This window comes from Eriocheir sinensis, chromosome 59 (genome assembly GCF_024679095.1).
Source record: "Eriocheir sinensis breed Jianghai 21 chromosome 59, ASM2467909v1, whole genome shotgun sequence".
Taxonomy (NCBI): domain Eukaryota; kingdom Metazoa; phylum Arthropoda; class Malacostraca; order Decapoda; family Varunidae; genus Eriocheir; species Eriocheir sinensis.
In genome coordinates this window covers 6,328,560-6,339,984 of record NC_066567.1, presented here as the reverse complement: position 1 = coordinate 6,339,984, position 11,425 = coordinate 6,328,560, and the positions used below count along the sequence as shown (strand labels likewise).

Genomic DNA, 11,425 nt, shown 5'->3' with positions numbered 1-11,425 from the left:
CACTCCTCACTTAGTAATCCGATCTCTCCTTCTCCCTTATCCTCCTCCTCTTCTTCCTTCTCCTCTTCCTCCTCTTCCTTCTCCTCTTCCTCCTCTTCCTCCTCCTCCTCCTCCCTATCATCATCATCTTCCTCCTCTTCTTCTCCTTCTTCTTCTTCTCAAGAGTATAAACTGGAGAGGAGTGACCAGCCGCAGGGAAGAGGGCGGAGGAGGAAAGGGGTGGAGAGCAGAGGGAGAGAGGGAGGGACGGGGGGGAGGGAAACGTGACCATGGGCAGTTAGGGGAGATGAGAAAGGGGAGAGATGCCCCCTCCAATTACCCCCCCCCCCCTTTCCTCCCCTCACCCCCCCTCCTTTATGAGTAAGACAAGTGAGGTGGAGGAGGAGGAGGAAGGGAGGTGGGATGTGTATGTTTTGTATTTATTTATTTTATTTTATTTTAATTATTTATTTTCATTGCTCTCTCTCTCTCTCTCTCTCTCTCTCTCTCTCTCTCTCTCTCTCTCTCTCTCTCTCTCGTCCTCCACTTCAACTAAACTCTTGGTCACTTTCTTCACTTCATTTCCTTCCTTCCTTCCTTCCTTACCTTCCTTCCTTCCTTCCTTACCTTCCTTCCTTCCTTACCTTCCTTACCTTTCTTCCTTCCTTCCTTCCTTACCTTCTTCCTTCCTTACCTTCCTTCCTTCCTTCCTTCCTTCCTTACCTTCTTTCCTTCTTTCCTTCCTTCCTTCCTTCCTTACCTTCCTTCTTTCCTTCCTTCCTTCTTTCCTTCCTTCCTTTTTTTCTCTTTTTCTTCCTCTCATCTCTGAATCTTTTAATTTTCCTATAATATGGTTCCCTTCTCTCTAATCTGTTCTTCTCTTTTGTCTAATCTGTTCTCTTTTCTCTCCTCCATTTACACATTGCCAACTCCTCCTCTTCTTCTTCTTCCTTCTTTTCTTCCCTTGACCCCCATCATCTCACCCTTGATCCACTTCTCAACCACTTATTCCTCCTCCTCCACCTCCTCCTCCTCCTCCTCCTCCTCCTCGTTTCTCTTCCTCCTTGTGTAGTACCTATTAGACAGCACAGACCTTCATTTGAGAGAGAGAGAGAGAGAGAGAGAGAGAGAGAGAGAGAGAGAGAGAGAGAGAGAGAGAGAGAGAGAGAGAGAGAGGCTGTGATCACGAACATAATTAAGCATATGTTTTTTTTTATTACTGTTTGTTTATTTTCTCTAAGGAATTAGATGAAGTATGATTTCTTTATCTTTCTTTCATATTTGTTTCTTTAATCTCAAGTAAAATCCACACCCTTCTTCTAATCTATCTCTTTATATTTATTTTCAAACTCAAGAATCTCACTCACCCTCTTCCCTTTATCATGACTCTCTCTCTCTCTCTTACACTCTTTCTTTCACTCCTTCACCCTCTCACTCACTCACTCACACACACTCCTTTCTCTTAATTCTTACCCTCTTTCTTTGTCTGTCTCTCATCTTCTCCTTCACTGTTTCACCCCCACTCACGCACACTCTTTCTCCTTGCACCCCCTTTCTCAATCTCTCCCTCTCATTCAGCCTGTCTTACCCACTCTTCCATCCTCTCTGACCCTCTCTCTCTCTTTACCTTTCTCATCCTTTCCTTCACTATCTCTTTAACCTCTCTCATGCATACTTTCTTTCTCCTTGTACCTCCTTTCTCTTCCTCTCTCTCCCTCTCATTCAACCTGTCTTACCCTCTCTTCCATCCTCTCTCTCTTTATCTTTCTCATCCTCTCCTTCACTGTCTCTTTAACCCCTCTCATGCACACACTTTCTCCTCTTACCCCTTTTTTCTTCCTCTCTGTCTTATTCACCCTGTCTTATCCACTCTTCCATCCTCTCTGACCCTCTCTTACCCTCTCTCTTTCTCTCGGCAGGTCAAGAAGAACCAGCAACGGGCGGTGATGATCCTGGAGAGCAAGAACATTCCCTTCACCACCATCGACATCACGGACCCCGGCCAGGAGGACTCAAAGGAGTACATGAACGAAAATGCCAAGCCCAAGGGGAACAACAGAGTGCCCATGACCCCACAGCTCTTCAACGAGGCGGAGTATTGTGGGGTGAGTAGGGGGGAAGGAGGAGAAGGGGTGAAGGGTTGAAGGGCAAGTGGAAAGAGGGGGTTATTGTGGGGTGAGCAGGGGGAAGGAGTGCGTGGGGAAAGGGGTGAAGGGTTGAAGGGCAAGGGTAAAGAGGGGGAGTATTGTGGGGTGAGTAGGAGGAGGGATGTGTGGGGAGTGGGGATATGGGGCGAGGGGGAGTATTGTGGGGTGAGTAGGAGGAGGGATGTGTGTGGAGAGGGGAGAAAGGGGGGAGTGTGGGGTGAGTGGGAGGAGGGATGTGTGGGAGTGGGGAGAAGGGCGAGGGGGAGTATTGTGGGGTGAGTAGGAGGAGGGATGTGTGGGGAGTGGGGAGAAGGGGCGAGGGGGAGTATTGTGGGGTGAGTAGGAGGAGGGATGTGTGGGGAGTGGGGAGAAGGGGCGAGGGGGAGTATTGTGGGGTGAGTAGGGGAGAAGGTGTGTGTCGGGAAAGGGTAGAAGGGTTGAAGGGGAAGAGTAAAGAGGGGGAGTATTGTGGGGTGAGTAGGAGGAGGGATGTGTGGGGAGTGGGGAGAAGGGGTGAGGGGTGAGAGCAAAGAGGGGGAGTATTGTGGGGTGAGTAGGGGAGAAGGTGTGTGTCGGGAAAGGGTAGAAGGGTTGAAGGGGAAGAGTAAAGAGGGGGAGTATTGTGGGGTGAGTAGGAGGGGGGATGTGTCGGGAGAGGGGTGAAGGGTTGAATGGCAAGTGGAAAGAGGGGAGTATTGTGGGGTGAGTAGGGGGGAAGGAGTGTGTGGGGAAAGGGGTGAAGGGTTGAAGGGCAAGGGTAAAGAGGGGGAGTATTGTGGGGTGAGTAGAGAGGGGATATGTGGGAATGGGGTGAAGGGGTGAGGGGTGAGAGCAAAGAGGGGAGTATTATGACAGGAGTGAGTGGGAGATTTGTGGGAATAAAAGTGAATAGGGTAGAAGATACAGGTTTAGAATTGTTTTGAGGAGTACAATGCCTTTTTCTTTTCTTCTTTTCCCTTGATTAAATCCGCTGATGTAAAAACAATAGGAAAGGAAAACAATATATCATGATCTTCTATTGTTGTCTATGAAATAAAAGTTAGAAAGTAAGAAACATACACATTCACTATTCAGGTTCCCCCTTTTCCTTACCTGACCTCACCACCTTACCTCACATTATCTCACTTCACATCATGTCACCATATTACATCTCAGCATAACATCATATCACATCACATGACCTCAAATCACCTCACCTCATCTCGTTACATCACCTTTTTGCTTACCTTACTTCACCTCACTTCATATCACATCACCTGTCCTGACCTCACCTGACCTCACCTTCACCTGGCAGGACTTCGATGACCTGGACATGGCTAACGAGAATGACCAGCTCGGGGAATTCTTGCGACTCACCGAGGATGAGAAGAAGAAAATCAAGATCGGCATCACCGGCATCCTTCCCGAGGAGCGAGCGAAGGCCGAGCAGCAGAAGCAGCAGATGACCAATGGGGTATCGGCAGCAAGCAGGGAGGTAGGGGTGCACTAGCCTCCTCCTCCTCTGCTTCTCCTCTTTCTCTTCTCCTCTATGTTTTGAAAAATTTTGATGTCCGCTGCTTTTGTTTTTTGGCGACACTGTGGTGGTGATGGTAGTGATTTTATTTATTTATTCTTTATTTTTTTGTTATTGCTGTCATTACAACTGCCACTGCCTCCTCTGCTTCGTGTGTGTGTGTGTGTGTGTGTGTGTGTGTGTGTGTGTCCGGCAAAAATGGTGCTTGCAAGGAATTTGTGGATCAACGAAAAAAATGACTAATTATTATTCTTTGCTTCTTCAGTGCTTGTAATAGTGTGTGTGTGTGTGGTCAATACGTTCTGGCTAGACTGTGTTCAATAATGTGCTGTGTCCCTTATGTGTCTCACTCACTAACTCACTCACTCACACACAGACACACATACACATACACTCACGCACTCACAGGAACATGAGTCAATACACATTTAATTTTAGCTTTTTTTCTCTTTAAATACAGAAATCTAACTTTACAATATTTTATTTTCAATGTTATCTGGAAATTTTATTCACTTGACTATTATTACAACAAATTAAAAAAAATATAGATAGATTTTATGAACATTATAATCAAATTTTCCTGGTTTTATATCTGGAATTTATTAATAATTTTTACTTATATTTTATATTTTACTCAGCATTCCATGACTTCTTTTCACATTATAATTTTTTCGTAACTATTATACACTCTTTCTTTATACACACAAACACCCACAATATCTGCTTCAGTGCACTGTTTTCTATAGCTCATAATCAACAACCATACACACATACACACACTTTATTTGAATCACTATACTATAATTCTTCGCTAATTCATTGATAATAACACATTCTTTATCAACTTCATTGCACATACCACTCTTCCACCACTACTGTACCACACACCGTCTGCATCAATACACTCTTCACTAACTTAACATCCACAACGCATACTTAAGTAACATCACCCCACACATTACTTTTCACCACTATTACTACACTCTCTCTGCATCAATACACTGTCGTCACTAATGTAATATCAACCACACACATCCTTTAATAAGTTCAGTACACACACTTTTTTACACTACACTACCATTACTACACAGTCAACCATAGACGTCACCGTACCTATAAATATAACTCAAACACACACTACTCTAACACTACCATTACTACTTACATCACTATTACTACACTATCAGTCATGGTCATTAGTGTATACCTATCGATAAAACTTAAAAACACACACTACATTTTCGCTACTTCTATTACTACACTGTCTATCAAGGTCATCAATGTACCTTAAGATTAAAAAAGAAACTGTACTCACTCTCCTTTCACACTACTATCACTACACTGTCTATCAAGGTCGTCAACGTACCCATAGATGAACAAGCAGCATCGTTACCCCATAGCTCTGTCTAGATCACTTTTACTACCATTGTCCGCGGCTCAAAGAGAAAAGAAGCGTAGTTAGAATCATTAGCTCGTAAGGACTAGTGGTTAGCTATCATATTATTTAGTTCTTAGGGTTGTAACTTTCTAGCAAGGTATTATGTAAGGCAGAATATATAGAAAGACAGATTTTAAATGCTAACTCAAAGCAGGACTCGGAACCAACTAACTATATTGGTTGTTTGTGTTTGTGTCTGTCTGTACATGTTAGTGTTTTTTTTTAATACTCATTGGTATATATTTATTTGTAATTTTGCTTCTTCATGTTTTCTATTTTATTTTTATTTATTATTATTTACTTTTGTGTATTTTTAGTTATATTTCTTAACTTTTTCTTTATTTTTCTTTGCTTTTTCTTTATTATTATTCATTTTTATTATTGCTTATTTTTTCTATTTACATTTTTTTCTTTATTTTTCTTTTCTTTTTTATTTATTTTGTTTTTGTTGTTATTTGTCAGTCACTTGCTTGGTCATTTGGTAAGAAATTGGCTGATTTTTGTATTTTATTTATTTTTTGGTATCTAGTCCTTGTTTTATGGTGCAGTGTCCTATTATCAGTCCTGCTTTGAGTCCCTTCTTTATTATTATTATCATCATTATTATTATCATTGCTGAGTCATTGGTTCGAGCTATCAAGCTAGCCCGGACAGCCTCTAGTTCGTAAGGTCACCATTTGCTTAGAGAGATTAAGGAAGTCACTCGTCTTTCCCAAATCTGTGTGTTCTCAATTATTTTCTAGTTTCCTGGTAGCTTTATAAAGAGGTGTTTTATGTATTTATTCTTATATCAAAATACTACAACTACTGCTACTACTACTACTATTATTACTACTACTTTATAACAAAACTGTAGACTCCTGATTAACACTCGCTGTAGTCGTGTTGAAGTGTTCCCAATAAAGTCATGATTCTGGACGTCATTTAACACTCAACACTTTTTAGTACTAATGCTGCCGCTACTTGTGCCAAGGAGAGCCTAGAAATAACATCATCCGTTCCTCTTGACATGTAGTACTCACGGTTCTGTTCCCTTAATAATATCAGCCTTAGAGCCATTCAGTGTTTTGTGATCTGCATACTAACTTTCAGGTATTACTTTTTTCAAACGTCAAAATTATCTTGTTCGATTATGTTGTCAAATGTCATAATGTCTGAGAATTTGCTACTTGAAATGTGTGCTTCAAGTTGTTTCTCCTCCAAAAATTGTCTCACTCACTCATTCATCATCTTTTGTTGAAGTGTAACGTTAAATGTCAGAAAGCTTTAGGAATTTGTTACTTGTAATCATCTTTTTTTAGTAGTATTTCCCTCCCCCCCTAAAAAAATTCTATTCATTCATGGTCCTGCTCTCAAAATATTATGTCGAATTCCAAAAAATAAAATATTAATTCGGCTTTTTGGTGGATGAGAGCTGTAAAGTCCTTAGGTGTCAATTCACTGTGTTGGCTGAGAGCGTAAATTTATCTAATGTTCTGCACATGTAACCAAAAGTGAGACTTGTAACAGATTCATTGTTCCTAAAAGAGAATAAAAATAAAATAAGCAACATTTGGCTAAGAAGAAAAATCAGTAGTATTCATTATCTCTGTAGACTCTCTCTGAATAACCTTTTCCGGCAATAACCCAAACCCTGGACTGGGACTTGTGAGATTAACAACAGCCGAGTGTGTGAAGGTAAGCCAGTCACTCCGTTGGCCCCTCCCTCCCTCCCTCTCTCCCTTTGCTTGCCTCCGTTACCTCACCCTGACCCCCACACCTCACAGCCAGCCATCAGTCAGCCTCCCAATGTGTCTTTCGTTTCCAAAGTCACACTCGATTTTACGTTACTTAAGTTTTCATTATTTTGCGTTGAAAGAGAAAAAACATTGAGCAAGTCAGTAATTTTTTGGGGGTAACTTAACTTTATCTGTATTTGTGAGTTGAAAAAATAAAATGATAGAGCTAATATAGTAAATCAGTAAGGGAAATCAATACCATTCTACTAAAAACAAGAAAAAAATTATGTATTAGACCATCAATCAACAAAAAAAAGTCACAAAATCCTAAGATATATAAGATGTATTTAAAGTAAGTTATCTGCTACTCCCTAATTGACCTCATATGCTTCTTGAAATGTATCCTTGTTTGTTAAGTCAAGTGTTTCGGATACATTTCCACTGACTGTTTTTGGGAGAGGGAGTGTAAGTGAGCTGGAGATGAGACACACGAGGGAAGGCGACCCGTGTATGGCTGTGGGTGTAATTTGCATGCACCTCACCTCACCTCACCAAGCCCTGATTAACCTCACCAGTGCAGGCATGTGATGATGACCAAACCTCCTCCTAACTAACCAACAGTAGTGGTGGTGGTGGCAAAAGTTCTAGTGGGTTCTTATAGTCACTTAGAAAAAATAAATAGATATAAATAAATACTGTACCTCTAATAGTGTAGCATCCCCTAAGTTTCAGCTAAAGACTAAGAAACTATTTAATTTTGTGGACGTATACTTGTAAAATCTTTGTAAATACTCTGCTAAATTCTTAAAACTCTGTAAAATCTTTATAAATACTATCTTAACACACACTAAGGCAGTAACTACACAACATATAAAAGAAGGGTTTAGGATAACAAATTAAGTCGACACAGTTTTCTATTTAAGGGATTGTGATGTTCTGTTCAGTGTGGGTGTGCTGCTCATGAAATGCTCACTTTAACACACACACTGAGGCTGCAACTATACAAGATAAAAAAGAATGCTAAAGGATAACAATAAGATGACCGTTTTCTATTGAAGCGATTGTGATGTTCTGTTCAGTGTGGGTGTGCTGTTTTCTATTGAAGCGATTGTGATGTTCTGTTCAGTGTGGGTGTGCTGCTCATGAAATGCTCACTTTAACACACACACTGAGGCTGCAACTATACAAGATAAAAAAGAATGCTAAACGATAACAACAAGATGACACGGTTTTCTATTTAAGGGATTGTGATGTTCTGTTCAGTGTGGGTGTGCTGCTCATGAAATGCTCACTTTAACACACACACTGAGGCTGCAACTATACAAGATAAAAAAGAATGCTAAAGGATAACAATAAGATGACCGTTTTCTATTTAAGGGATTGTTCATTGTGGGTTGTGTTGCTCTTGCAGATGCTTGCCCTGTGTCATGAATGCTAATGTGGCTTAAATTCTGTCTTCTTTTCCTTGAGTGTTCTGAATAGCACATCATATTAGCATGCAGTGACATAACATAGTGGTGTCTTTTTCCTCTTCTATGTTTGTAAAGTAATATAATCATTGTTGCCAGATTGTCTCACTCAGCCTCTTATGTTTACCGACTTCCGACCCAAAAACTGTCTCGTGGACTTATAATTATCGTTAAAATAGTTAATTCCTGATGTTTCTTGGCAATAGTTAGGCGTCAGAAACCGGTAAATACTATGCTCTGAGTACGACAATCTGGCAACGGCGAATATAATGGCCTTTCTCTTCCTTAAGTGTTCTGAAAGGCACATCATATTAGCATGCAGTGACATAACATAGTGGTGTCTTTTTTCTTACCGTGTTTGGGAAGTACAATAATGGCATTTTTTCCCTGTCATGGCAGAATGGCGAGCAGGAGGCGGACACCGGGGACCAGGGAGGGGAGGCAGACGCCCAGCCCGAGGAGGCACAAGATGGTGAGTATCGCAGAAAATGAGACTCATTGGCGAATGTTTTACCCGAGCTACAGGAAGACGATTATTCTCACCTTCATTTATTTATTCCAGGCAAAGATTTTTAGTTTTAAGCAAATATAAACATTTCTACTCATTATAGTAATTTTTTTTTACTCTACATAGTTACTAGCAAGCAGACTTTTACCCAAGGCCACTCCTCTGAACTCTTTTGTAGGAACAGTGAGTAGCAGGCTTTTTTTTGCCCTTGAGCTGTTTCCTCTGCTGTGAAAAAAAAAAAAAAAGTTCAGAAGAGCACATGAAAAGATTTGCACCAAGTAACTAGGAAACGTACCCTTTAATCCAAGCTATAGGTCACATATCACCCAGTTTTTTTGGTATATACACATTCTTACCCTAAATATGTTCTCCCCTACTTACAAAACAATATATATTAACCTGATCACGCATATATTTCACCCAAGTCTCCATGTATAAATATTCTCCTAAACATACATTCCCTCTCCTCTTTTCCCTCCCTGTTCTCCCGTCCCTTCTCTCCTTCCTCCACTACCTCCACCAGCTGAGGGAGGAAACGCAGTGGTGGACGGGCCGGAGGGAGGGGCAGAGTTTGAGTTTCGTGGGGAGGAGGGGGCAGCGGAGGTTGGGGAGGCTGCCGAGGTGAGAGAAGCAGGAGGAGAGGTGGAGGAGGGAGGGGAGGAGGCAGGAGGCATGGAGTGGCCCGTGGAGGAGCAGGACCCCTTTGCCGCGCCGGTGGAAGGAAACTCGACGGCAGTACAAATGGAAGACGAAGCTGAAGGTAGAGAGAGAGAGGAAGAGATAGAGAGAGACATACCTGTAGAAACATCTCTCTAGCTTGTACTTACCTGCCTAACACCTGTTGCCTCTGTAGCCCTAACCAGCATCCTTAGCCAACTTAGTCTGACTGTTTTATTTATTTATTTTTTTCAGGGTAGCGGTAGCACAGTATTTTCTTCCTCATTTTTTAGTGTCCCTTTACTGCCTGGTTTATCTGGGCATGAAATAGGTTTAAAAAGAGGGTCTAGTGTTGAGCGCTTCTTGCCACGAATCCGAGGGCCTGGATTCAAGTCCCAGTATGGACAATTGGCATGCAGCCCACCCAGCTGTTCTCCCTTTTGGGGTGGTCAATAAATAGGTACCTGGTGAAGCCTGGGGAAGGTAAACTATGGTAATCTTGATGTTACACTGACCCTGTGTCCCGGGGTGATGAGTTTACACCCATCATAGGCTGGGATGAAGATTAGCACAAAAACCTTGCACAGCTATAATGGATGCCCCCAACATTACCTTTATAATAGATGCCCAGAAACCAGGATTTTGAGCTATTGTGCCAAGCCCGTCACCTCACAACGTGCACACATTCTAACAGCCAGGAATCCGCCAATACAGTGCTACTCACAGTACAAGTAGCAAGTGTTTAAAGCCAGCAGCATAATGTCTCAAACTGCCTCTTCAAGTCTAGTTTGTCTTTTTAGTCCAGATTTTTAGTTAGTATGTGGACTGCGAAGACAAATTTCTTGTGCATGTTCACATTAATAGTTCAGCAAATTAATAGCCTGGCTACATTCCTATTTTTTTGTTTTATGTAGGCTTGCTAGCTGTATAAATAGCCATACTTTCCATTGCTGCCTAGTTTTATTATTACTTTGCTCTAATATACCAGTTCTAGTCTTTTCCAGGTTGATAGAGATAGCAGTTTCTAGTGTCACCAAGCTATAAATAGCCAATGACTAACTGTCTCCTCTTTCCCTTCGCAGCATATTAACAGCAACAAAGATGGCTTCCTTCATAATATGTTGAAGTACAGTGTAATGATAACAGTATGCTAATAGACTGATAACTAATGCCTTTCATACTCTTCAGCAGTGCTAGTATGTGCTGTGAACCGTAATCATCATCATCATTATATTTCTCATCAGTGCCTGGAATACGATTTAACATGACTCTTCTTTCACAGCTGTAGCATAGAAAACCTCATCATACTTTTTAGCAGTGCCAGTACCATAAATTAACATTGCTCCTCTTATTTCACAGCTGTAGCATAGTAACCATCATCTTTCTCAGCAGTGCCAGTGCTATGAACTAACATGACTCTTCTTATTTAGTTATCATAGCATTGTTAAGCCTCTGACAGACTCCTGGCCATGGTGCTGGTGGCTTGCAAACACTCCTACGTAAAAGTTAACTGGCCTGTGATGATGGCTGACCACTCTTAACCCGGTAGCAGCAACCGGCCAAATTTGTGGCTCTACCGTGTAGCAGTGACAGGCCAAATTTGTGCCACGATATAACCCCCTCAAAATAGATGATACATAATCTGATCACAAATGCTTTGATATATATTATGAAATGGTTTGTGTGAGGGGTGATTTTTTCTCATTTTTCTCACTTGGAGGGACCATTAAGAAACATGATCCCCGCTGCTACCGGGTTAAGGTCCATATTCTCAGACACTTTTGGCTCTTACAATATTTCCAAAGGCCACAAAGGAGATTAGGTAGTTGGGTTCTCCTGAGTTTTTCACTTTCACGGTGCAGAAACCTTGTCAAACTATCACTCGGCTCATAAAACTGCCCCAGGAAATGCCCACAACCTCTCTGAAAGCCTTACCATATGTGTGTGAGTAAGCCCTGAAAGCTTTGAGAATATGGGCCCAAGTAACAAGAACTGC

General features: G+C 41.6%; 1 protein-coding gene across 7 annotated transcripts in view; it reads left to right on the top strand.

Moving 5' to 3' along the window:
- LOC126985445 (SH3 domain-binding glutamic acid-rich protein homolog) overlaps nt 1–11,425 on the top strand; it is a 34,188-nt gene that overhangs the window by 20,465 nt on the left and 2,298 nt on the right. For 4 of the 7 annotated variants that reach the window (XM_050840327.1, XM_050840325.1, XM_050840329.1 and 1 more), the window contains exons 2-5: nt 1,899–2,084; nt 3,421–3,600; nt 8,664–8,736; nt 9,296–9,532. In XM_050840327.1, the coding sequence (XP_050696284.1) occupies nt 1,926–2,084; nt 3,421–3,600; nt 8,664–8,736; nt 9,296–9,532 (649 nt within the window). In that variant the 5' untranslated portion in view covers nt 1,899–1,925. The remainder of the gene's footprint in view (nt 1–1,898; nt 2,085–3,420; nt 3,601–8,663; nt 8,737–9,295; nt 9,533–11,425) is intronic. The other 3 variants (XM_050840326.1, XM_050840331.1, XM_050840330.1) reach the window with 3 other exon arrangements.